Raw genomic sequence first — 22,135 nt, 5'->3', positions numbered from 1 at the left:
TCATGTTTGCTGACTTAGGTTATTTATTCTAGATAAAAGTACAAAACTAGAAAGCAGCTCTTAACTTCAATACTTATCAATATATTTCTCTCGTTTTCTATGTGAAATAATACTTCAAGATGATCTATGTACACAATGTTGTCAGTTCAAGTTGTTGTATAAAATATAAATGCCCCTTTAAAAAGGTATTTTATAAACAGTGTTATGTACAATTGTTTGGTTTTGATGTCTGGGTTCTGGAAAATTTAGATTGTATTGATGAGGTGGAACTGTATGATGGAACACGATCCAAAGAAAACCATCACGTCTATTTTTCTGAAGAAAGACAGATATTAAAAATTGTGAAATTTTAATTTTAATCCAAAACATATTAAAGACATATTTTTACTCCCTTCTCCACACCCTCTAACTTTTTTGAATGAATGACTGCTCCACTGCTTTAAACTTTTATTAATAAAAAATCCTCTATGCTTAATTATGTTATTATGCCATATGATAGATAACATTTAGGAATTACCAGAAATGGCATTTAGAACACACAGCCAAATGTTAAGTTAAATATATTCATTATTAATATGCTACAACTCAAAGACAAAATAAAATCCATTTTCATTTAACAAGAAATTAACTTGCTTTTTCCTACCTGGACTACAGTTTGTCATATAGCATAAGTTTAACTTGTGGTAGGTCAAATAAAAGTAAAATAATGGAAACATATAAAGAAATAACTGGCACCAAGGTGAAACAAAGTTATAAGCATATATTTTAAACAATTTTGAAGTGGTAATTTTCTCTTCTCAAACATCCGTCATCAACATTTTTAGGAAGAAATCCTAAAAGAAAATCTGGTGGCTGTGAGAAAGGGAGGGGTAAAATCTTGTCATTACATTGAAATTAGAGTTATTTATATATAAAAATAAATGTTATGTTCTCATAAGAGCATTAGACAATTATATCTGTGCTTAACAAAACATTGGTCATTCAAGACTACAATAATTAATATTTAAAGGCTTTCAGATTACCAGAATGTACAGAAGAAAATTAATACAAAAATGTAGTTGAAGGGAAATAAGACTGAAAATATTGATTTCTCTATCTGAATAAAAATACTAAGTATTTAAAACTGAGAAATACTATCACGGAATGTGCCTGGGAAACAAGGTCCATAATTGCTGAACTGGAAAGTGGAAGAAAGATTTAACAATTTGTACCGTATATTTTGTTAAATATAAACATTTGTTATTTGTACATAAAACTGTTTCCCAAAACTATTTATAAGTAGTTTAGTTCCACTGAAAATCAATTTAATTTTTCAGATCTGCCAAGACATTAACTTCCTTTAGTTTTCAATCAGCTTTGTCTAGTGCAGGCTTAGTTAAGTTTTATTTTTTTAGATTTGCCAAGACATTAACTTCCTTTAGTTTTCAATCAGCTTTGTTCTAGTAAGTTTTCTGCCAAGTGGATTATTTCAAGAGAGTGCTCCCCCCCATCACCTATAGCAAAAAAAATGTACAGAGTGCTGAAGTATGGACTGCAGTTTATACTTCTTTCGAAGACCAATCGGAAGGAAAGGCTTTCAGGTTGCAAGAACTCCTTCACCACTTGTCCTATGAACTTAAAAGGTAGATTAGGCATGGCTTGCATTGGTCAAATGCCACAGTTCTGACACGTCTTCCACAAGAGGCCTTTCCTATAGCGTGGGTTTTCCCTTCTGCGTGCCAAGTGCTTCCATGAATTAGATACTCTCCAGCAATAAAGACTTGTCAGCCCATTTTTTTTGCACCGGATGGCTTCAACCTGCAGCTTTATGTTTTCCTCCGCAGCATCCACAGATTTCGCCACAGTGGTGGCACGCTCTCAGCGGGAGGTAGCAGCACATACACGGTGCAATGAATGACAAAGTGACGAGGGCCAGCCACCGTAGGCAAAACTTGTCGTCGCTCGTGTCACAGGAGCAAGGATCGGAGAAGTCCCCTTCGGAATCCGACATGCAGTGGTAAAGCATGCTCTCGGCACAAAGCATGCAGCTAACTTGGTATATGCATCTTCTAATCGGGTCTGGAGCATCTTGGCATTTGCCCCGGCCATTCTCTTCATGGTTAAACCTCTCTTGACAGTATATGCACCGTGAGCGCTCTCCATCCTCTTTCCTTTTTTTGGATTTTTTGAAATTGAAAGAAGAAGGCTGTGTTTTGAGGACCCCAGAACTCTTAGAATCTTTCAGGGAATTCAGCTTAGGTCCATCTCCGGATGGGTAGAGATAGTCTGATTTTTTATGGTCTGCTTTAGGGCAGTGCAGCGAGGAATCTATGTCATCCCTATCCAAGTCATTTTTCCACATGTCAGGATGCCGATAGTCTGCATAGCGACGTATTAGGATATCGCGAGGGTTTATACGAACAATTTCTTCTTCGTCCTGAAAAGTGACGCTCCTGACTGGCTTCTGGGGTATCTATAAAAGAGGAGAGGACACAGAAGGGAAAAGAGGGGTCTTTAATATTACACATAGCCATACTAAGGACTGAGTGTGTTACTTCAAACAAGTATATTAGGTTCCAATAAACCTTATGTCTCAGGAGAATCGTTTTTCTTAAAGAATGCAATTTATTGAATATATCTGTCAATTTAATTTTTTTCCAAATAACCAGGCATTTCAGGGCTGATAATTTTTATATTAAGTTCACATTCTCTCTAACACAAAACATTACAGTGTTCCCTCGATTTTCGCGGGTTCGAACTTCGCGAATAGCCTATACCACGGTTTTTCAAAAAATATTAATTAAAAAATACTTCGCGTTTTTTTTTCCTATAACACGGTTTTTCCCACCCAATGACATCATATGTCATCGCCAAACTAATAATTTTTGCAAATAAATAACAAAAATAATAATTATTGTTAATAAATAATTATGTTTATAAATATCAGGATCACTAAGTGTCTCATTCCATGGTGAGTACCAGTAATAATGGTGAGTAAATGGTTGTTAAGGGAATGGGAAATGGTAATTTAGGGGTTTAAAGTGTTAAGGGAAGGCTTGTGATACTGTCCATAGCCAAAAATGGTGTATTTACTTCCGCATCTCTACTTTGCGGAAATCCGACTTTCGCGGGCGGTCTCAGAACGCATCCCCCGCGGAAATCGAGGGAACACTGTATAAAGCAAAGGACATGTCTGAATACTACAAATTAACAAGAATGTGATTATTCCAAAGCACGTTTCTTAATGGTCATATGAATCCCTTGAAGGTACCTAAAAATTAGACTGGGATCACGTCAAGCTGTGGATGATATGCAGTTCTAACATTATTTTAAACTGAGGGAGATGGTGGAAACAACCCCCCCCCCCCCAAAAAAAAAATGAATAACTGGAAATAGAAATGTAAGAAAGAAGGGCAAATAAGCAGAAGCTTAATCAAGTCAGGATCTCTGCAGATAATAGTTTACATTTATACCTGATGAATTTACATTTCTTTTAAAAGCCCAAGTATGGAACTGGCAAGTGTTCCTGGATTGGGCTCTTTTTGTTGGAAGACGAAGCATCATCAAAGCCATTTATCAGCTTGGACTCCTTGCCAAATGTAGTCTTATTTAATGAATTTAATTGCACTGGTGACACAAATTCTGGTTACATCTCAGATGAATTACAGTAATACAGTGTATATGAGGCCATCCCTTAAAAAGTGCATAAATTTCAACTCTGTGTGTGTTTGTGTATATTTCTGTTGTAATTACTGATTCATATCTGGAGCCAACCCATCATATTAGTATTGACAATCTGAAAGTAAGCTTATATGCAACACCCAAGATCCTACTTTTCAATCCATCTGTGAAAGTCATCAAGATGAGCGTTGAGCACATAGCAATTGTTGCTGTGATAATCCTGGAATGATCTTTCAGTCCCCTCACCCCCACATCCATATGGTTTCTCTCTTGCTTTTTAAATACTGCTCTGTATTCTAATGATTTTAATATTTTATTCAATAATCATTTTATCTACTGCTGTTGTTTTGAGGATATTAACTGCTTTTTCTGTTATATTCTTTTGAACGGGAATAGGAAATCTGTTCAATAAATAATGATAAACAAAATGAAGTTAGAGAAAAGTTCAAATTCAGTAACTGTGTGTACATGGAACATTTATTTATTTAAGAAAATTTATGCAGCTGCCCAAATAATGTTTCCAAATGTAAAATAATGCAACCTGAGTATTGTATTGGCAATTTATGCAGCAACCAGTTAGGTCCCACAGAGTGGGCCTTCTCCGGGTCCCGTCAACTAAACAATGTCATTTGGCGGGGTCCAGGGGAAGAGCCTTCTTTGTGGTGGCCCCGGCCCTCTGGAAACAACTCCCCCCGGAGATTAGAATTGCCTCCACCCCCCTCGCCTTTTGTAAGCTCCTTAAAACCCACCTCTGCCATCAGGCATGGGGGAACTGAGATACTCTTTCCCCCAGGCCTTTACAATTTATGCATGGTATGTTTGTTTGTTTGTATGTATGTATGATTAGTTTTACAATAAGGGTTTTTTAGTTGTTTTAGTATTGGATTTACATGCTGTTTTTTATTATTGTTGTTAGCCGCGCCGAGTCTACGGAGAGGGGCGGCATATAAATCCAATAAATATATAAATAAATATAAACTCTCAGTGAGTCTATCACAAAAAATATCCCCCTCCTCCTGGCGACAACAATCAAGTCATATTAAATGTACATATCATTTAGGCATAGGCAAGCAAAATTTGATAATAATGAAGGCAGAATCAAGTTTTGTGAGTGGAAGGTGCATATTTCCTTCCCCGCCCACATCCAAAAGTTTGTGTATATGCTCAATGTCTGAGGGATAAAAACTGTCAGCAAAAACTATGGTAAGAAACCTAATTTTGCTTGAAGTCCACAATTTTGAAGCACACAATTTTCAAATACGAGAGGATTCAGAAGATTTCCCCCCCGTTTGATTTCTTCCTAAATTTCACTACAATTTCAAACATTCACTGCTAAATTAGGAAGGTTGAAAGAAAGAATTTGGTCTTAAGTGATTGATGTTGAATTAAGTCTAGAACGTTCCTTGTGAACGTGAACATTAAATCATGTTGCAGAGATAAGGTTTGGTACAGGTGCAGAAGTAAAAATAACCAGGCTTGAATTATTTCAAAATGCTTTTAGAAGAAAAAAACCCTTTGATTACTTGAAGTACTTGCTTAATAAATACATTAACACTTTTGGTAGGAACTGTAGCCAGAACCAAAGGAGTTGTTCACTTTGCTGGCATCCAATGGAAATCCACAAAACCGAGACAGAAATAACTTTTCCATAACCTTCTAAAGGATTGGCTGGTGATGACAGAAGCATCTTTCACTAAGTAAGTTTGCTATAACGTTTTAGTTTATGAGCAAAGATTAAAAAGCAAATAACCATCTCCCGTCTCTGCCAAAGGCAAAGACAAGATGCTCTGTTATAGGGCAGAGTAACCTTATGTTGGAATATATGAGATTCACTATGACTTACTTGGCTCAAACTAATGAAAATCACTCTTGCCAAATGGTTCAAACTCTCTACATAATGAGCAAACTAAATATGGAATTCTTTGGAATCTAATTCAAGTTCCATTCTCAATTAAGCAGGGCATGCAAATCAAAAGTTTTGTTACCGATAGTTCTGAATTTTAATTACAGAGTAGTTCAATCATTACCATGGAAAATCAGTGTGAATGGTAACAAAAGGCTCGTTTGATTCATGGATGGAAACTTGCTTACAGTGCTGTTCACAATCATACAGCCAGTATAAGTTTGGACAAACTCAAATATATATGGAAGTATGATCTTCCCCTATAAACATAGCTTGCCTAGAATTGAATAAATTCAATGAGATAAAACAATGTGTGAGATATTTCTACCAAGCTTTGGCAGAAGAATGTATGTATCTTTAAAGACTTATTTCATTGAGGTTATTTGGCACTGGAAAACACTAAAATCTTGGTTATGACCTATAAAGCCCTACATCGCATGGGACCAGATTACTTATGGGACCGCCTCCTGCTGCATGAACCCCAGAGACCGGTTAAGCCCCACAGAGTCGGCCTTCTCCAGGTCCCGTCAACTAGACAATGTCACTTGGCGGGACACAGGGGAAGAGCCTTCTCTGTGGGAGCCCCGGCCCTCTGGAATCAACTCCCCACAGGGATTTGTGTTGCCCTCACCTTCCCCCACCTTCCATGAGAGTCTAAAGACTCATTTATGCTGCCAAGCTTGGGGTCATTAGATTCTCCCCCGGCCAATGAATGTATAGTGGGCTTGTTTGAATGGACGTGTGTGTATGCTAATAAGATTTTTTAGTTTTTTAAATGTAATTCTTAATTTTAATTAATAATATCTCGATGTATACTGTTTTTATATGTTGTAAGCCGCACTGAGTCTTCGGAGAGGGGCGGCATATAAATTTAATAAATAAATAACAATACATAAAATCAAGCATTTCAGTTCTTGCAGCCTAAAATCAAAGTTTCCATAAAAATCATGAACTTCATGACTTGTTAGTAACTCTAAATGGTTGCTGAGCATGACATTGGTGAGATGACAGGCTACTTGATGGCAAGACAAAGATAAACGTGAAGGTTTCCTCTTTCCAGTCAAATCCTACTCAAGGGGGTGGTGGCCATCTCTGTTTCTTAGCCGAGGAGCCAGGATTGTCTGAAGAAACTTCTATGGTCATGTGGCCAGCATAATTTGCATGCCGAGGTACACAAAACTCTGTTACCTTTCCACCTAAGTGGTACCTAACTATCTACTTACATTTGCATGCCTTCGAATTGTTTAGGTAGACAGGAGTGGGACAACTGATGGGAGCTCACCCTGTCATTTCTTGAACTGGGTTGTCTGCTTTCCAGCTAACAAGCTTGGCATCTTTAACCACTGAGCTATTGCACCCCCCACAGCCAGGAAGGGGTAGAGGTGAGAGAAAAAACAATGGATATCTATCATAGAGTGGGTAGACGAGTTTCTAATGCATCAATTAATTATGCAAACCAGAGAAGCAAGTTCAAAGTACTTAGTTCTGCTGTTAAGCAAGCAACAGTTATATTCATTAGTGAGAATTATGATTTGTTTGAAAGCAGACACTTCGAGTCTCTTTTGTGATGTTTTGCATCATTGCAGGGAAACCTCTATTCCATTATGACTGAACTGGAGAAGAGATATTGCTGGACAAAATTCTGGTAGCATTTGAGAGTTATTTTTTGACACATTCAATATCAAAAGTGCTTTTCGTGGATTACCTGGTTTGGCTGGTTGTGGAAGTACAATCTTCTGGTGTTCAGATCTTCAAAGACCGAGGGTCTTATACATAAGGTTTTGTGAGGATCGTTGCTTGCTAGAGATTCATGTTGGAAAGTTGGATCTTTCATTAGCAAACTTGACGTATTTTCTGGAATTGCCTGGAAAAGATTATACTGTATATTAAAATACATAGTTAGGGGGCTTATTTTCTTCACTTCCCCTATTTAAAATTAAATTGACTGCAATGTTGTTTAGAACTTCAGTTAGTAAGTTGCATATAATACTCAAAGTAACCATTTCATACATAATAAAAAATGCACCATACATACTATTTTAAATAAATGGAGGTAGCATTTATGCAGCATCAAAATAAAAAAAATAATGAATATACTGGACGTCCTTTGTCACCCAAAGCAATAAAAGAAGAAGTAAAGCAGACAGATTAATTTGAGGATATCATTCCTTAAAGGTACTTGCTCAGTGGACATACTTTTTCAGAGTTGCAAGATCTACAGGATCTGATTGTAGACCATCGAGATTTACAAATATCAAAGCCACACAATATGAATATATCACCATACAATTGTTCTTATATTTGCCACATAGAAAACTGCTCTAGAATTGAATGAATATTAATCATTTTCTCAAGCCCTGATTAGCATTATGACTGTTTTGCTTGATACTCAAGGATATGAATCAAGAATTCCCCTTGTTCAAGTAGCCAGTAATGGAGTAGAATGATGTAGTTAAGCAGTCTCAATTCTGCAGAACTGAGAGTAGAGATTTAGATATTATTACAGTAGAACAAACATTTCCATTATAACTACTGTAACTGAGATAAATGACTTGATAATGTCTTAATATATAATACATCACCTGGAAAAGAATATCTTCAAAAAATATTGTACACTTTCCAGCACTTCCACATTTTCAGTTATTATAATAATCTGCAGTAAAGTATTTATTGTTTGGCCAATTGGCTTCAAAACATTACGGCCTTTCTAAGTTCTGAGACAAGTCTATTAATTTAATAGAAGCTAATACTTTGATCAATTTAGAGTTGCCCAAGATCCTTATTACAGAATTGAACCCAACCTTTGCAGTAAAAATGTTAATTTAATTTAAGATGAAGAGCCAATTCAAATAATCTCTTGACCACAAAACATATTGGGTGATATCTTTCTCTCTCTCTCTCTCTTTCCTTTTAACACAACCTTCTTTGAAATGAATGATTTGGAGATGAATTAGGGAAGACCTCCTGCCATAATTCCCTTTGAGGTTTCAAACAACATACTACAAATATTCCCAATCCTTATTATCTTACATGTAGTAATAAACATCACAGAGCATAAATGTTTTAAAAAAATAAAAGGGGAGAATAAACAGATCATGGGTATCTTATTTTGTCAGATGAAAAGTAGAGAAACATGGTTTCCAATTATTGCTTCACAAAAAAAAGAAAAAAACCCAGGAGGCAGGAACAGTTCTCTCATATTCCCCCCAAATGTACTCCAAATTGCATGTGAACTTTCAGAATAGATTTGGGGATGCCAGAATGTCAAGGGGAAAAAAAGGCAAAGAAAGTTACATTCAGAAAACAGAAGTCTTATGATTGGCTGTGAACTCAATTTTTCCAAGGAAAATGTCAATAACTGCTACCAAGTCAAGAGGCCAAGAAATATAAAAAAGAGTTTCTAGGATGCCATAGGTAGGAAAAGTACCAAGTTTAATAATACCGAAACCGTGTAAACTTTAATCACCAAAACCAAATTATTTGAAAGGGCTTTACAGTATACATGATAGAAAGGTTCTTCACTAGATGTACAATGACGAATTTCTGAGACAGTTCAGAAAAACTCTTTGTCTATTCAACAATACATGGGTACCAAGTCTACATTTTATAACAGAGCTAGGGATATGAAAGTCACCTGTTTTATCAATTATCAAAATATCAAAACAAACCTGTCCACAACTCCAACCTAGAAGGTCCTGGACAGTTAGTTTACAGGATGCCATATAGGCAGGTTTGTTTGGATTTGCAAACAAAATGGATGTACACACAACCTCCTGAATGTAACAATAGCACTTAAGACTTATTATACCACTTTTACAGTGCTTTGCAGCCCACTGTAGGCAGTATACAAAGTCACCATATTGCCCCTAACAAACTGCGAAATTGTAGGTAGATAACCAGCAGTCAGCAGAATTATCTGCAGTACTGCATTCTAAACACTGTGTCACCTCTGCTCTGCAACCAGTTGAGCACTATCTTCACACTAAATTGGACAGATCCAGTTTATAAGCATTGGCCAATGTAAGCATTCCTACAATCCTGAGAACATGCAGTATACTGTAGTTATCCTGCTTTGTGGCAACATATTGACCTATATGGTTTGAAGAATCAGGAAGAGCTATAGTAATGTAAAGTAATTTTATGTATTTTTTGTACTAGAAGACCAACTTTTTTCTCCCCAAAAGGTGGGTGGAAATGTCTGTGCATCTTATGGAGCAAATCTTGTGTCACAGACCAGGTGGTGAGGGGGGGAAAACCACGGTGGCAGCGGTGGCGGGCAGCGGCAAATGGCCTGTTGCCACTGCCTATTCCTGCCGCTGCTTATCACTGCCATCACCATTTGCCGCCACCTGTTTCCGGTTGGATTGGCCTCCCAGAATACTGCCAATCAGCTGTTCAAGGTGGCAGCAATCCCTGCCACCTGGAACAAGTGATCGGTGGTATTCCAGGAGGTTGATCTAACTGATAAGCAGCGAAGACAAAGGGCGATGGTGATAGATGGAGGCAGCAATAGAACAGGCCTGGATCCCAAGAGAAATAATCCATTGTGGGGACAGCCACATCTATGGGAATTTTCTTCTATAGCTTCAAGAACTTTTGGCTGAACGATATAGGGTTTCTTGCCTGAGTAGAGGGTTTGACTAGAAGACCTCAAAGGCCCTTCCAGCTCTGTTATTCTGTATAGAAGAGGCAACTGAAGATAGCCACTCTGAGTCTTTGGAGTGGGGCAGCATAGAAATCCAGTAAGTAAGTAAGTAAGTAAGTAAGTAAGTAAGTAAGTAAGTAAGTAAGTAAGTAAGTAAGTAAGTCTTAAAAGGTTTAGACAAAGCCATGCAAGCTGTTTGTGGACAAAACAAAATATTTTTTTGTTTTCTTGTTTTCTTCCCCAAAAGCTAGGTCCGTCTCATGATTTGTAGCATCTTATGGAGTGAAAGATATGGTATTTAATCTCCATTTTAGGATACTATGATTTTGTCTGGGTTCATTACTAAAAACAAAATCCATAAACTAATAACAAAACAAAATAATAATAATCAGAAAACATATTTCCAATAAGAGGCCCAACACAATTTATTATAGTGAAAAATAAGCCAAAACAAACATTTTTATAGTAAAATAAATGAAGAAAAAAGACTCACTGCATTAATGTCCATTATGGTCTCTATCTCACTATACACAAACACAGCAATACAAATGCCTGATTCTTTTCTACTGCCAAAGCAATTACACACTTATATTCAATATCCTTCAATTGCAACACTGGCACAAACTACCCGTTATCACCTGTAAAGGAAGTTATACCAATTTTTAATGCACAGCAAAAAACGGGTTTGCTCTCAGCTGCTGGTATAAAAATTACTGTTCTATGGTTACTAAGACATACTTTGACTTTTTCCCAAGACTATTAAAACATTTCTGTGTGCACAAGCAAAAGGATGCTGGATAAAGGAGTAATAAAATGATTCCAGCTGTAGCAGTCCAGCAGAACTCAAAGTTGGAAGACAGCTGCAGAGAAAATAAAAAACAGATTGAGATTTGGTCTTCTTCAAACCCCCTCTCCACACTTTTCCCAGGATGAAGCTCCGAGGAGAGAACATTGTGCTCTTCTGCAAATCATGTTAAGGCAAGAATTTAAGAAGTGAAATGAAAATGAGAGATACCAGTGCTGCACTCGTTTACCTTTTACAGGGCCTTCCACATTTTCCAAAAGCATTTTACTTATCAGCCCTCCCCCTTTTTCAGCAAATATTTTTTTATTTTTTCACTTTAATCACATGTACAAAATAAAATACCATCAATCTTGAATTATTACAATGAATCATTTTTTAAATTTCAGTATTCATAATCCATGCAATGCTGCCTCCTTTACATTTGACAACTGGACAAAAATAATTTTTTGAGTTGTTTTTAAAAATTATTAGATTTGTGCTACATGTTTATATCTTTATCTACTCTGTGACCCACGCTGAGTCTTCGGAAAGGGGCGGCATACAAATCTAATAAATAAAAATAATAATAATAATAATAATAATAATAATAATAATAATAATAATAACAATAACAATAACTCAAATTTCTCATATAACATTAAAAAGCTATTATCTAATACACTTTTTAGGCTGTTTCTATTCTAATCACATCTAATTATTTAGCCCATAGTGCTTCAATCTTCTCCATATATCCTTAATATCAATTTTCATGTATATTTCTTAACCCTACTTTTACAATAAATGCCCTTTAATAGAAAACAAAAGACAAGAAGAAAAAGCAAAAATTTCCAATTGCATCCACTAACTTTTAATTTTTATCTAAACTTAACAGGGATCAACGTTATATCAATTCAATTTGATTATATCGATATCAGGCCCCCTTTTTAGAGCACATTTTTAAAAGATTTAAGAACCCGAACTTCACATTTGAAATCATCCCCGCTTTGTGATTTCACAGACAGCAGCAATTGCTTTCAATACCAACAACGGATTCTCTCCAATTAGTTCATTCTTCTTGCCCAACATCCTGAATAGGTTCAGAAGCAGCCTATGGTCTACAAAATATTTTATGTAGCCATTTAAAACAGAACATTTCCCACATAAAGCATCTGCTAAAAGCCTGAGTGAACCACAGATGACAGCAGTCTCTGTTTTTCAGGATCCATTTATCAAAGCTGCCACCTTTTGTCTACTTTATTTCAGTGGACATAGTTCACAATGTAAGTTTACTGTCATGTAAGGATATTCAGAATCATGGCCAAATCTGTCTCTGTTGCTGATCAAATCAGTGAGAATCTCTTTTATACAAACATGGCCAAATCTATTTTTATGCATATGATACCTCTCAATCAAACAATAATACTGTAAGAGAGCACTCACTTCAGATGCTTAAGAAGATTAGCCAATTCCTTAGGAGAACAAGCAGAGTAGGACGTCTTGCTGTTTTCTGGCATGCTCAAGAAAGAAAGCTGAAAATAGAAATTCTCCTGTCCCACTAAAAGCCACACATGAAAACAGCCTTTATTTCACAACAGCTGTCCAGCATTTTATGATAGGGTTCTTAAGTAACTCCCTTATCCAGATATTTAGAGAACATCCTGGGAATATGCCTTTAGCAGCACCCCTTTACTGTAGTTATAGATGTTAAATATGTTAAAGGGTTAAATAAGGTTCAGGAGGAAAGTTTTTTAATAGGAAAGTGAACACAAGAACAAGGGGACACAATCTGAAGTTAGTTGGGGGAAAGATCAGAAGCAACGTGAAAAAATATAATTTTGCTGAAAGAGTAGTAGATCCTTGGAACAAACTTCCAGCAGACGTGGTGAGTAAATCCACAGTAACTTAATTTAAACATGCCTGGGATAAACATATATCCATTGTAAGATAAAATACAGGAAATAGTATAAGGGCAGACTAGATGGACCATGAGGTCTTTTTCTGCCGTCAGTCTTCTATGTTTCTAAAGTCACCGTTTCCCCAGTTTTATAGATCACAAACTGAATTTACACAAATCCCAACATCTTTCTCCCCACAAACATGGACAATGGGATTCACGAAGATGCAACCAAGTAATTAAGGAGAATATTTTAGGCTTTTTTCCCTTTTAGGTTAAGGTTCTTAATTTATAGGCAGTCTTATGAAAATAGGCGTTGATTGCTTACCTGAACGCCTCTTCTCGTACGGTGAGCGGGTACAGCAGTCACATGGGTTGCTCATGTCCAATCCGGTGGAACTGAGCCTAGTATTAAAAAAGCTTGCCGGATCCGCCCCTTCCCCAGAATTCGCGAATCCATAGACTAGGCTCAGTTGTGAAGCTCTGTAGTGTTCAACTCTCATTGTTAGAGGAAGAAAGATATAGAAAGGTAAAGAAGACACATACAAGGGCGGGAAGTGACTGCTGTACCCGCTCACCGTACGAGAAGAGGCGTTCAGGTAAGCAATCAACGCCTATTCTCCGTACTGAAGGAGCGGGTCCAGCAGTCACATGGGACATACCCAATAGATGGTCCCTAGGGTGGGATTAGCTTGCTATCGTGTGAGATAACGGATTGGAGTACCCTTCTGCCGAAGGCAGCGTCCGCTGAAGCGTAAGAATCAATTTTGTAGTGCCTGATGAAGGAATTTGGCGAGGCCCAAGTGGCTGCTTTGCAGACCTCCTCCAACGGGGCTTGAGTCGCCCAAGCGGCCGAGGTGGCTGCGCTCCTGGTGGAATGCGCAGTGATGTTCCTTGGAACTGAGAGGGAGGCCGACTCATAGGCCTTAGATATAGTCCCTCTGATCCAACGGCCTATTACTGTTGAAGACACTTTGGCCCCCATGACTCTGGGATGATAGGCTACAAAAAGTGCTTCTGACCTCCGAAAGGGTCCTGTGCGTTGGATATATATTCTCAGCGCTCTGGTGAGATCCAGGGTGTGCCATCTAATTGCCAAGGGATGGTCTCGTTGGAGGCAGAAGGAAGGTAGGACAATATCCTGAGATCTGTGGAACATGGAACTGACCTTGGGTAAGAAGGTAGGGTCCAGTCGCAAGACTACCTTGTCCTGATGGAATTGACAAAGGTCCTGCCTGATTGAGAGGGCAGCCAGCTCCGAAATGCGCCGGGCAGAGGTAATAGCCACCAGGAAGGCTACCTTAAAGGATAGGTACCTGAGGGATGCCGATTTTAGGGGTTCGTATGGTGCCTGAGTGAGGGAATGGAGAACCCGTGGCAAATCCCAGGATGGATACCTGTGGACCTTGGAAGGTCTGAGGTTGGCTATGCCCTTGAGGAATTCCTGAACTTCAGGGAAGGAACGGAGAGGCTGTCTGCGGGAACCCCCTAGGACAGATGAAATGGCTGCCAGATGACGCCGGAGGGTGCTGGTGGAAAGTCCTTTATGGAAGCCTTGCATAAGGAAGGAAATAATTCTGTGTATGGGGATGCACAGAGGGGAGAGACCTTCCTGTAGACACCACTGGTGAAACTTGGACCACGTGTGGTCGTAGATTCGATTGGTCGAGCCCCTCCTGGCCTTCAAAATGACCTCCACTGAATCGGGGTCATGACCACGCAGTTCTAAATCTCTCCTGATAACAGCCAGGCGGTGAGGTGGAACCACTCCAGGTCTGGATGGAAAGAGGCCCCCTGCCGCAGCATATCCCCCGAAACGGGGAGTCGCCAAGGGTCCTGGACGGACAGCTGTTGGAGATCCGCGAACCAGGGCCGGCGGGGCCAATGAGGGGCGATTAAGATTACTCGGGCCCTCTCGGTGAGGACCTTGTGAATCACGTCCGGGAGGATTGGAATTGGAGGAAATGCGTAGAGTAGGCCTGGAGGCCATGGACTCCGGAGGGCATTGATTGCTTCCGCTCCCGGGGATGGAAATCTGGAATAGAAGCGAGGGAGTTGGGCGTTCGCATTGGTCGCGAAGAGATCCAGGACTGGTAGGCCGAATCTGAGGGTGATTTGATGGAACAGGTCTTGATGGAGGTTCCACTCTCCTGGGTCTATCGTTGCTCGGGATAGCCAATCCGCCTGGACGTTGAGACTCCCCGAGATGTGATCGGCTAGGAGCGACTGGAGATGTTTTTCCGCCCAAAGGCCCAACTTGAGGGCCTCCCTCATTAGAGCCTTGGATCTCGTGCCCCCCTGTCTGCAGATATGGCTTTTTGTGGCAATGTTGTCGGTGAGAATGAGAACGTGCCGGTTGGGAATGCGAGGAGAGAAATGCTTCAGAGCCAGGGAAACGGCTCTTAACTCTAGCCAATTGATTGGCCTGGAAGCTTCCTCCGGGGACCACGTGCCCTGGGCTATCATCCCCTGGGCGTGGGCGCCCCATCCCGATAGACTGGCATCTGTGGTGATGACAAATTGATCCGGGCACCTGAACGGGGATCCTCTGTCCATGGCCGGAGACTTCCACCACTTGAAGGATCTGCGAACACTCAGTGGGATGACAATGCGTCGATTTGAGTTGCTGTGCCCCGATCTCTGAAAAGGCAACAGTAGCCACTGGAGTTCCCTAGCATGAAGGCGAGCCCAGGGAATGATGCCTATGCATGACACCATCTTCCCCAAAAGGGAAGATAGAGTAACTATGGATACTGAAGGTTTAGATAAAATGTTAGAAATTAACTCCACTATACTGAGTTTTCTCTCGGGAGAGAGAAAAACCTGGGAGGATTTTGAATCAATAATGGATCCCAGGTGAGAAATGGAAGTGGAAGGTTGGAGGTGACTTTTATCAAAGTTGATGGAAAATCCATGGTCCTGAAGGACTGACATGGTGACAGAAAGGTCTGTTTTCACTCTCTCTAGGGAGTTCCCATGAATTAAAATATCATCAAGATAACATAAAATGTGGATGGGAGACGCCCGGATATAGGCCGCCAGGGACCCCAAGAGCTTTGTAAAGACCCGAGGGGCCGAGGAAAGGCCAAATGGCATCGCCCTATACTGGAAATGCCTGCCTTGAAAGGAAAAACGTAAAAATTTTCTGTGGCATTTGGCTATAGGAATGTGAAGGTAGGCCTCAGTGAGGTCTAAGGAGACCATGAAATCTCCCGAGTGAATGGCGGCCAAAATAGAAGACAAGGAGTGCATCTTAAACTTCCTATATCTGATGAATAGGTTTAGTTTCTTTAAATCCAAAATGGCTCTCCAACCTCCGGAGGACTTTGGAACCATAAATAGGATGGAGTAAAAACCTAGGCCCTTCTGACCGGAAGGGACCGGTTGAATGGCTCTGATGGACAAAAGATGAGAAATGGCCTCCTCCATACGGTTACAATCTGAGGATGACCTGGGAGAAGGGCAGGAAATAAAACGTTTAGGGGGAGGAGAAACAAATTCTAAAAGAAGGCCTGTTTGAACAGTGTCAATGACCCAAGGGTCCTTGGAGGTGAGACGCCAATTAGAGGCGAAATGAGCTAGGCGACCCCCTATGGGAATGGAGGCCAGATTACCATCTAGGTTTCTTTGAAGCCCTGTTAGAGGAAGCTCCCCTTTGGAAACGAAACCCTCTACCCCTGGAGTTCCTACCTTGGGAACGAAAGCGGGGGGAATACTGACCTGGAGATCTCTGATAGGAAGCCGCTTGATCTTGCTGGCGCCCTGGGCGACGAAAGGACTGCGTTTTGGTAACCTTTTTCGTGGTTGGACCCAAAACCTTCTTCTTGTCCGTGGTCTCCGTGAGGAGTGGATCCAGAAGATCACCGAAGAGAAGGTCGCGCTTTAAGGGGCCCTGGGATAACTGCCACTTTTGGCGAACTCCCGCTTGCCAAGGGCGAATCCATAGGAGTCTTCTTGCCGTTGTAGAGGCTGCAATAGACTTAGCAGAAAATCTAGTAGATTGCAAGGTGGCATCAGCCACGTACTGGGCAGCTGCAAAGACCTTGTTGAAGTCTTGTTGACCTCTCAAGTCATCGGGAGGAATGTGCTGTTGAAGTTGGCGAAGCCACAGCAGCATGGCTCTGGAGAAGAAGGAGGCCGCTGCAGAGCTTTTAATGGCCCAGGAATCAGCGGTGAATCCTCTTTTGAGCATTTGCTCGATGCGCTTGTCCTCTGGGCGGAGGACTTCCTCCGCCTCGCCTGGCACAGCCGCTGCCGAGTGAAGAATCTTGACAGGTTCATCTGGTTTGGGAAAGGATAGAAGCTCTTCATAGGAAGAGGAAAGTTTATACAACTTCCTGTCCTTGGTGGAGGGATTAAGGCCAGAGGCTGGAAAATCCCATTGTTTGAGTAAGGCATCTTTAAATAATTTAGGCATAGGAATTACCTCGTTATCCTCCTGTTCCTCTGTGAAGTAAGGTAAATTCTCCTCCGGGGGATCAGTGGAAGTGGAGGCTTGTTTCTCCTGGGCCGCTAATCCCGTAGAAATTCTAGCTTTGAGGAGGAGAGATTTGAATAGTTGAGAAGGAAAAATAGTAATTGGAGGAGGGACTTTTATTTGGGATTCCTCATCCTCTGATAAGCCCTGAAAAGGGTCTTCATCCTCCTCTACATCCTCATATTCATCCTGGGAGGATTCTGAATCATCCTGAATAGGAGGTCTGACCGCTGGGGAAGAACCCAAGGGGCGGGAGGAACGAGAAGGAGGAAGAGGTAAAGGAAGCTCATTGATGGTGGAGAGTTTGGCATCAATGGCTTTGGACAACACAGCAAAAATAGATTGGAACTCAGGAGGTAAACTGGAAATATCAGCAGAAATGGCAGAAGAATCCCTAAAGGCCTGGGAGGATCCTGGCTGGGGGGAATCTTCAATAATATCTGGTTCCTCTGGACCTATGCCCCATAGGTTAGGTTGGGGTCTGTCTAGGTTTGGCTCATCCAGAGATAACACAGGGACCCCAGAAGGAGGCAGACTAGAGGCCTCTGGTGGGTCTTGACTACTGATTACTTGGGCCTGCACTTTCAAACGTTTTGCTGATTTGTCATGGATTTTTTGTAGGGCTAGGTCCCTTCTCTTCTCGGCCCTGGTGACCTTGGTCGAGGGGCGGGCCCCTGGAGAAGAGGAGGAAGAGGCCTGGGGGATACTAGTAATCTCATCGCCTGTAGGCCTGGCCTCTCTGGGACCTTTAGTTGTGCCTCTCTTGGGAAAGGTAGCCATAGTCTGACAATTAACAGAAGACAAGGCTGAGCCAATAACTGAATTATAAGGAGAAGATTTCAAGGACTTCCCAAGAGGAATGGATCCTGCTTCGAGGCCTCGAAGCTGCTGAAACGTGAGGACAATCTGGGCAAACCCAGAGTTCGTGCCCCCAAATCCAGCGGGGCCAGCCTCCCTAAACTTTGTAATTAAGTAAACCAAGGCACTCTGGTTGGAGGCTTAGCCGGTGGAGAATTTAGCCTGGGACCCCCAAGGCCCGCTCCCGGATCCACGCGGTGGACTGAGGCCTACGCGGCTGGCAGAAGGCCAACACGAGAGGCCTAGATATTTAAAAAAGGGCGCGAAGGCCTTCGCGCCGAAAAGATCGCTCCGGAGACTTTCTTAAGGGAAAAGCGATCGACTAAGTCCAGGAGACTAAAAGGCGTCTCACTCCGCAGGAGGTATTTTATAAGCCCTTAAATATTTATATACAATAAATAATCAATATTTCAATGGATAAATACTTGCACCAGGACCTCCAGGCCAAGGGATTAGAAGAATCCACAAGCGGCCGCAGGAATCGTAACCGGCAAAACCGCCGGGGGAAAACGAAACCGCAACTTCTCCCAAGGAAAAAAGCCGAGCCGCTTTTTTTCTTTTTTTCTTTTAAACGGCTGGCGCAATTAGTGCAAGTAATTAAATAAAGACAATAAATCTTACTACTTTTTGAAGGAAAGATCGAAGGGAAGGTGTTAGAATGTTGAACGAGCTATCACAATACAACCGCAGGATATGCGAACTGAGCGAATTCTGGGGAAGGGGCGGATCCGGCAAGCTTTTTTAATACTAGGCTCAGTTCCACCGGATTGGACATGAGCAACCCATGTGACTGCTGGACCCGCTCCTTCAGTACGGAGAAGCTTCACTAAATCACCTCAAATTTATTGGATAAAGAGATTAAAAATGCCACATCAATCCCTCTACTTTTGATTGAAACACGGTTTAATTAAACTACATATTTAAAATGATTTCTGAGTAAAATCCTACACAATATCCCTATACATAGAAACATAGAAGTCTGACGGCAGAAAAAGTCCTCATGGTCCATCTAGTCTTCCCTTATACTATTTTCTTAGGATGGATATATGTTTATCCCAGGCATGTTTAAATTCAGTTACTGTGGATTTATCTACCACGTCTGCTGGAAGTTTGTTCCAAGGATCTACTACTCTTTCAGTAAAATAATATTTTCTCATGTTGCTTTTGTTGATCTTTCCCCCAACTAACTTCAGATTGTGTCCCCTTGTTCTTGTGTTCACTTTCCTATTAAAAACACTTCCCTCCTGGACCTTATTTAACCCTTTAATATATTTAAATGTTTCGATCATGTCCCCCCTTTTCCTTCTGTCCTCCAGACTATACAGATTGAGTTCATTAAGTCTTTCCTGATACGTTTTATGCTTAAGACCTTCCACCATTCTTGTAGCCCGTCTTTGGACCCGTTCAATTTTGTCAATATCTTTTTGTAGGTGAGGTCTCCAGAACTGAACACCAAATGTGGTCTCACCAGTGCTCTATATAAGGGGATCACAATCTCCCTCTTCCTGCTTGTTATACCTCTAGCTATGCAGCCAAGCATCCTACTTGCTTTTCCTACCGCCTGACCACACTGCTCACCCATTTTGAGACTGTAAGAAATCACTACCCCTAAATCCTTCTCTTCTGAAGTTTTTGCTAACACAGAACTGCCAATGCAATACTCATACCGATGCATTTTAAAGAAATCACGTGTTGCGGCTTTCAAATCCCAGATTCAAATGGTAGAAAGCACTCCTTCCAACCTTAAGCCACTCAGCGGATTTTAGCTATATGTTTTTTTAAGTGGGTTTCAAGTATCACATGTAAGACTGCAGATGTCTGAAACACAGAGAATGTAAAGAAACAAAGAAAAAAAAATGCTTTTCCGGATTCTCCACTGAGAGAGGATCTGCTTTTAATTTTATTAGCCTTGAAGATCCTATCTATTGGAACATCATTCCTTTATCAGTGTGCTCCCTTTGGGAACTTCTGTTCTTGCAAGTGCGACTTGCCAGAAGTAGTTTACAGAGGCCTTACAAAATCAGGAAACCTACATTTCTCTCGGCTTTGTGAACTGGAGGCAATTTTTACACTAGGAAGATTGTTTGATTATTGTTTGAGGCAGGTTAAAAATCCAACAGGGATTATCAAAATAGCGTACAATTTACTATTTACCAAATCTATTCTTTTTTTCTTATTAGTTCTTTCTAATTTAACTTTTTCTCTCCTTCAATGATATGTGAGCATTCCAAATTGGACTGTCTGACAGTATTAGTACACATGTATTATCTGTATATTTTAAAATGCAGCTAGTCCTTGATTTACAACAGTTCATTTAGTGATCATTCAAAGTTACGACAGCACTGAAAAATGTGACTTATGACTGTTTTTTAATACTTATGACTGTTGTTACATCAGACCATTGAAAGTCCTGGAGTCATGTGATCATGGTTTGTGATTTTCTGACAAGCAAAATCAATGGTCAAGTCAGGCTCAGTTAACAACTGTATTACTAATTTAACAACTGCACTGATTCACTTAACAACTGTGGCAAGAAAGGTCATAAAATGGAGTAAAAATCACTTAACAAATGTCTCACTTAAAAACATCAATTTTGGGCTCAATTGTAGTTGTACAACAAGAATTACCAATCCAAAACTGATTTTGTTTTCCAGCTACACATTACATCAATAGATCATTTTCCAATAAACTAAAGATTCCTGGTTTTTTATTCAGTTACTTCCAGATGAATTTTTAGCCAAAACAAAATACGTCTCTTATCATTCACAGTTCATAGTCTTCTAGTTGGCAGGATTTTATTTCATTCCATTTCTATTACTCCAGTTCCAGTTCTTCCTGTGTAACTTCCTGGTCCTACTTCTGTACTTATAATACCTTCCAAATTAGTGTTGTCTATTTCAACACTCAGACTTCCTTTCTAAAACAAATACTTCAACGTTATTAAATTAAAACAAGCATGATCAATTACATTAGTGCTTCCTTCCAACTCAATGTTTTTCTTTCATACAATGCTTTATCAACATAATTGTAACTTAATGACTGGAAGTATTCATACTGCTATGCAATATGTTCATTTTAAATATTATTTTATTTTGTGGTTTTGTTCTGTATACATTCTTGTATTACAATTCTAATTTCTTTGGGCAGTCTCTCAAGACTGCTGCATTATATTTCCTTCTACATTTTAGTATCTGCATAGGTTGACCAATATATATATATATATATATATATATATATATATATGTATGTATGTATGTATGTATGTATGTATGTATGTATGTATGCATGCATGTATATATGTATATGTATATATAATTTGAATACTGAGTAATTGATTGTCAGATAACAGATAAGTCATGCTATGCTATTGACTTATGCTATTGACACGACTTTGAAATCAAAGGTTTGACATACATACACAAACAGAAGACATAAGGGTGCTCTAATCCAGTGTTTCCCAACCTTGGCAACTTGAAGATATCTGGACTTCAACTCCCAGAATTCCCCAGCCAGCATTTGCTGGCTGGGGAATTCTGGAAGTTGAAGTCCAAATATCTTCAAGCTGCCAAGGTTGGGAAACACTGCTCTACTCTTCAAAATATAGACAAGTAATTATATTTCCAAGTTTGCACTTCTCTCTATATAAAATATAATGGAAAACAACTTCCTTAGTCTCTAAAGGCTACAGAAAGCTTGAATAGTAAAGGTATGATATCACTTAAATGGGTGGTCCAAAATATTTGGCACAACTTACACTGGGAGATGTTAAGAATTAAGCTTCAAAGAGGCCTACAGATCCCCCCCCCTTATTTTCCCCACCACAAGGAAGTAATCACCCAATAATTTTGAGGCAATTAAGGTGTGACTCTTGTCTTAACCGCTTCCCAGAGCTTTAAAATACATTTTTTCCTCCC

At 40.0% G+C, this 22,135-nt stretch overlaps 1 protein-coding gene across 1 annotated transcript in view; it reads right to left on the bottom strand.

Moving 5' to 3' along the window:
* Positions 1-339: 339 nt before the first annotated feature.
* SPRED1 (sprouty related EVH1 domain containing 1) overlaps positions 340-22,135 on the bottom strand; it is a 94,171-nt gene continuing 72,375 nt past the window's right edge. The window contains exons 5-6 of the mRNA XM_070756426.1: positions 7,269-7,427; positions 340-2,452 (exon numbers count right to left, since the gene is read on the bottom strand). Of these exons, the coding sequence (XP_070612527.1) occupies positions 1,793-2,452; positions 7,269-7,427 (819 nt within the window). The 3' untranslated portion in view covers positions 340-1,792. The remainder of the gene's footprint in view (positions 2,453-7,268; positions 7,428-22,135) is intronic.

The sequence above is a fragment of the Erythrolamprus reginae genome, chromosome 1 (assembly GCF_031021105.1).
Source record: "Erythrolamprus reginae isolate rEryReg1 chromosome 1, rEryReg1.hap1, whole genome shotgun sequence".
Taxonomy (NCBI): Eukaryota; Metazoa; Chordata; class Lepidosauria; order Squamata; family Dipsadidae; genus Erythrolamprus; species Erythrolamprus reginae.
Note: the sequence above shows the minus strand (reverse complement) of the source record. Positions and strands in the feature narration are given on the sequence as shown.